The 3,297-nt window shown below is 35.5% G+C and overlaps 1 protein-coding gene across 1 annotated transcript in view; it reads right to left on the minus strand.

Moving 5' to 3' along the window:
* Positions 1-1,036: 1,036 nt before the first annotated feature.
* Positions 1,037-3,297, minus strand: part of ATAD2 (ATPase family, AAA domain containing 2) — a 34,518-nt gene continuing 32,257 nt past the window's right edge. Inside the window, 1 exon segment of the mRNA XM_009323337.1 lies at positions 1,037-2,018. Coding sequence (XP_009321612.1) covers positions 1,977-2,018 — 42 coding nt within the window. The 3' untranslated portion in view covers positions 1,037-1,976.

A 3,297-nucleotide genomic window follows, 5' to 3' on the forward strand; every position in this document is an offset into this window, starting at 1 on the left:
CCTTTTTTTTTGTTTAGTTACAGAAGTTGGAGAAAGGGAACCTCTTCCTTTAGTACATACCTAGATATTTTAGTCAATATTTAGTCTTAACTCCCGCTGCATCCTTCTCAAAAATGCTGCTTTTCTACATACTATTTCTTTCATCACTGTTTGCCATTTTGGTTCAGACACTAAAATATGATTGTTTCCCTGAGAAAGAAAAAGATGTGGCTTGTGGGAACCATTAAGAGTTAACTGTTAACAGTTGGTCATGGAAGATCAAGATTTACACAATTATAATTAACCCAACTGTATAGGTACAGTATCCTGTCGAGTCTAGTGACAGGAAGGAGTTTGACCAAAGCTTAGAAGAGCAAAAGTTTTGGTCTCGGGAACGTTTCTGGTTCCTCATTTCCGCCCTGTCACTCTGGTTCAGTTTTTGAAACGGTCACCTCCGGGAACGCGGTCCGCAAACCGCCCCTACAGTCCCATCGAAAATTGGTGATCAAGTTAAGGAAAAATGACGTTAACGCCTTTATTACATTTCAAATGTAATATACATTAAAATGTAAATTTTCAATACAATTTTTCTTCCTCCTGTGCTTGCCTTTGCCATATAACCAATACACCAAGAGTGGGGTAAGCTGCGCACATACAGTTCTTACTTTAAAGTCTTAAGACTCATGCTAGTTTTTAAGTGTAAGGTTGTTAATGATCAAAACTATTCTGTGATTAAAATAGAGCAGACAAAAACCCCCAAAAGGATGATTCATTTTTTATTAATACCCATCCAAACAATATAGATAAAAGAAAAAATTATGCGTAGTACACAAATGTTTGGACAAACATACTAGAAAGAAACAAAAAAAGAAAACTAAAACATACACAAGAAACCAAACACACACAGAGGGATTGCACAGTTAGGCATTCAGTATCACCAGATGTGTATGCGAGGTGACATAACACAACAGCAATGTATCGTGCCACATATTTTATTGCAACTGATATAAAATTTTATTCTCATAAAACTAAACTTTGCCTATCCTCAGTTTTTTTAAAAATAACTGTCAAATTAACCGAGAGACATTTTCTCTGCTGGTTTGAAGAGGCATACCTCTTCAAAACGGGGTATTGCTTTGCTTTTAAATATATTTATCACCAACAATATATTCACTTTTATGTAATAAACACATATCATTCTCTCCAGGTAACTAGAAAACTATTTACAATTTAATTCAACTACAAGCCACCTGACCTGCAACTAACAATTTATGTTAAAACGCAATTCTCCAGTATCAAGAAGATTGTCATTATTACAAGCAACACTAAACTTTACCTTAGAAAGTTACAGTAGTAAATCTTGCTTTGTTTCAAGTTAGGTTTTTTTACAGGCAAAAATACGCCACAGCAAAAGTTCTTACGTTTGTGGAAAGAGTTTTTCTCCCACATAATTTAAAATAATTTCTTTATTTTGTTAATTCTATGAAAGCCACTTGAGGTGCTATGAGGTAATAAAAAAAAAATTCCTCTGAACTGCATTAAGAGGTTTCTAAAGGATTTACTTTTCATATACCAAAATGAGATTTGGTTTAAAACCTTTACGTAATATGCAATGGACTATACAGCACCACAGACTACTTCAGAAAAATGTATTCCCAACAAGCTGGAAAACAATGATAGAAGTTTTATCAAGTTTTCGATCGTTTTCTTTTAAAGAGAGGTACTGAAATTATCTGGGAGATGTTCAGATCTGCAGTGTTCCAAAGGCAATCACAGCAGTATGTCACATAAAAATATATATAGAGAGGACGAAAATATCAAATAAAAGCAGTTAAAGGACTTTATTTGAGCTTTCTTAATAAATTTTAAGATATATTTGTTTAATATATGTATAAATATATATGTAGAAGTAATCTTTATTGAATTATGCACAGGTAACAGCATGCAGTGAAAAGAAAACATTACGGAGTAGAAGTCAAGTACGCTGAAATCAAGTATCACTGAGCATAACTGAAGGCTGCAATTTCTTTCTTCATTTCCTAATAAGAAAAAAAGACAAACTAGCAGTCAGCATGAATCTAAGCTGAAGAACCCTATTTATCTCTTCATGAAAAGAATAAAGAATTTGCAGATACATACAATTGTTAGTAATATTTAGCAAATACATGTGCTACCACCATCACAATGTCTTTCTATACCCATTAGCTTCAAACACGTCCTTATGCATCCAAAATAGAGAGTAGGCTAGAGAGACCGTATGGATCTGTATCAACAGTGGTTTCAACAGTTAGAAAGAGGAGACAGTTCCTGAAAAGCCACAAATAAAAGCTGGAAATGTTATTTTCTGCACTCTGAATAATTACTTGTTAAAGTCTATCTCTTCATGCAGTAGAGCTTGCTCCTGACTGACTTGCACAGTCACTCTGAATAGGAGGTATTTTTTCGTTAAAGCTAAAGGTAGAAGTAGAAAACAAAGAAATCAAGTCCCTTTTAATTTAAGCTTTAAAAGTTAAGTCACAAAAGCCCATAAACCCTGAGATAACATAAATAAATCCCTTCTCATGCTAAAACTATATATAAAACATTATACTAGATGAGAGAAGGGTGCATTTTTTAGGAATGGCCTCCCTGAACCCAAATAATCCTCACTGTTGCACTATCAGAACGGAGCATCCGTTCTAAGTCTTTATCAGATGTGGAAGAAGAGATTAAGATGACCAGGGCTGAAGAGAAGAGGCTTCCTCTTTTTTAAGGCAGACTGAGAGGCATAAAGAATTTTATCTATTCTCGGGCACAAGCATCTCAAAGACAAATGGATTCAAGGATCTTGAATCTGAAGACTGAATATCCAACCTATCTAAACCGATTCAATACTGGGAATGCCTGACTGGGACCATGGGTGCCTCTGGAAGGTTTCTGCTGCGTTTGACAACTCAGAAATCCTCTCTTACAGGAAGAGATCAGAGAATTTGACTTATTAGCATTAAACCGGCATAGACAGAAAACTCCCCATATGTCAAATTAAAGATGCTCAAGCCATGCCAGTTAAAAAGAGATTATGTGAGACTAGAGAAAAGTCTCAACTTCTTGTGATGTTTCATACTTAATTTCTTTTCAAGAATGGAATGACTACTATATGAAGTGTTACCATGTCTGACTGCCTGTAAGGGGAGAAAGAGGAAGTGACAGACTGAGAAAAGCACCCTCCTTTCACAGCTCCCCACCCCTAAAAAAGGTTCTGGAGAAGGACTATTGACAGACTGAGGTTAACTGCTTTGAGAGGGCTGTGTGGGTGGACCCATTGTCTTCAAGTTCTAG

Source organism: Pygoscelis adeliae, unplaced genomic scaffold, assembly GCF_000699105.1.
Source record: "Pygoscelis adeliae isolate BGI_AS28 unplaced genomic scaffold, ASM69910v1 Scaffold103, whole genome shotgun sequence".
Taxonomy (NCBI): Eukaryota; Metazoa; Chordata; class Aves; order Sphenisciformes; family Spheniscidae; genus Pygoscelis; species Pygoscelis adeliae.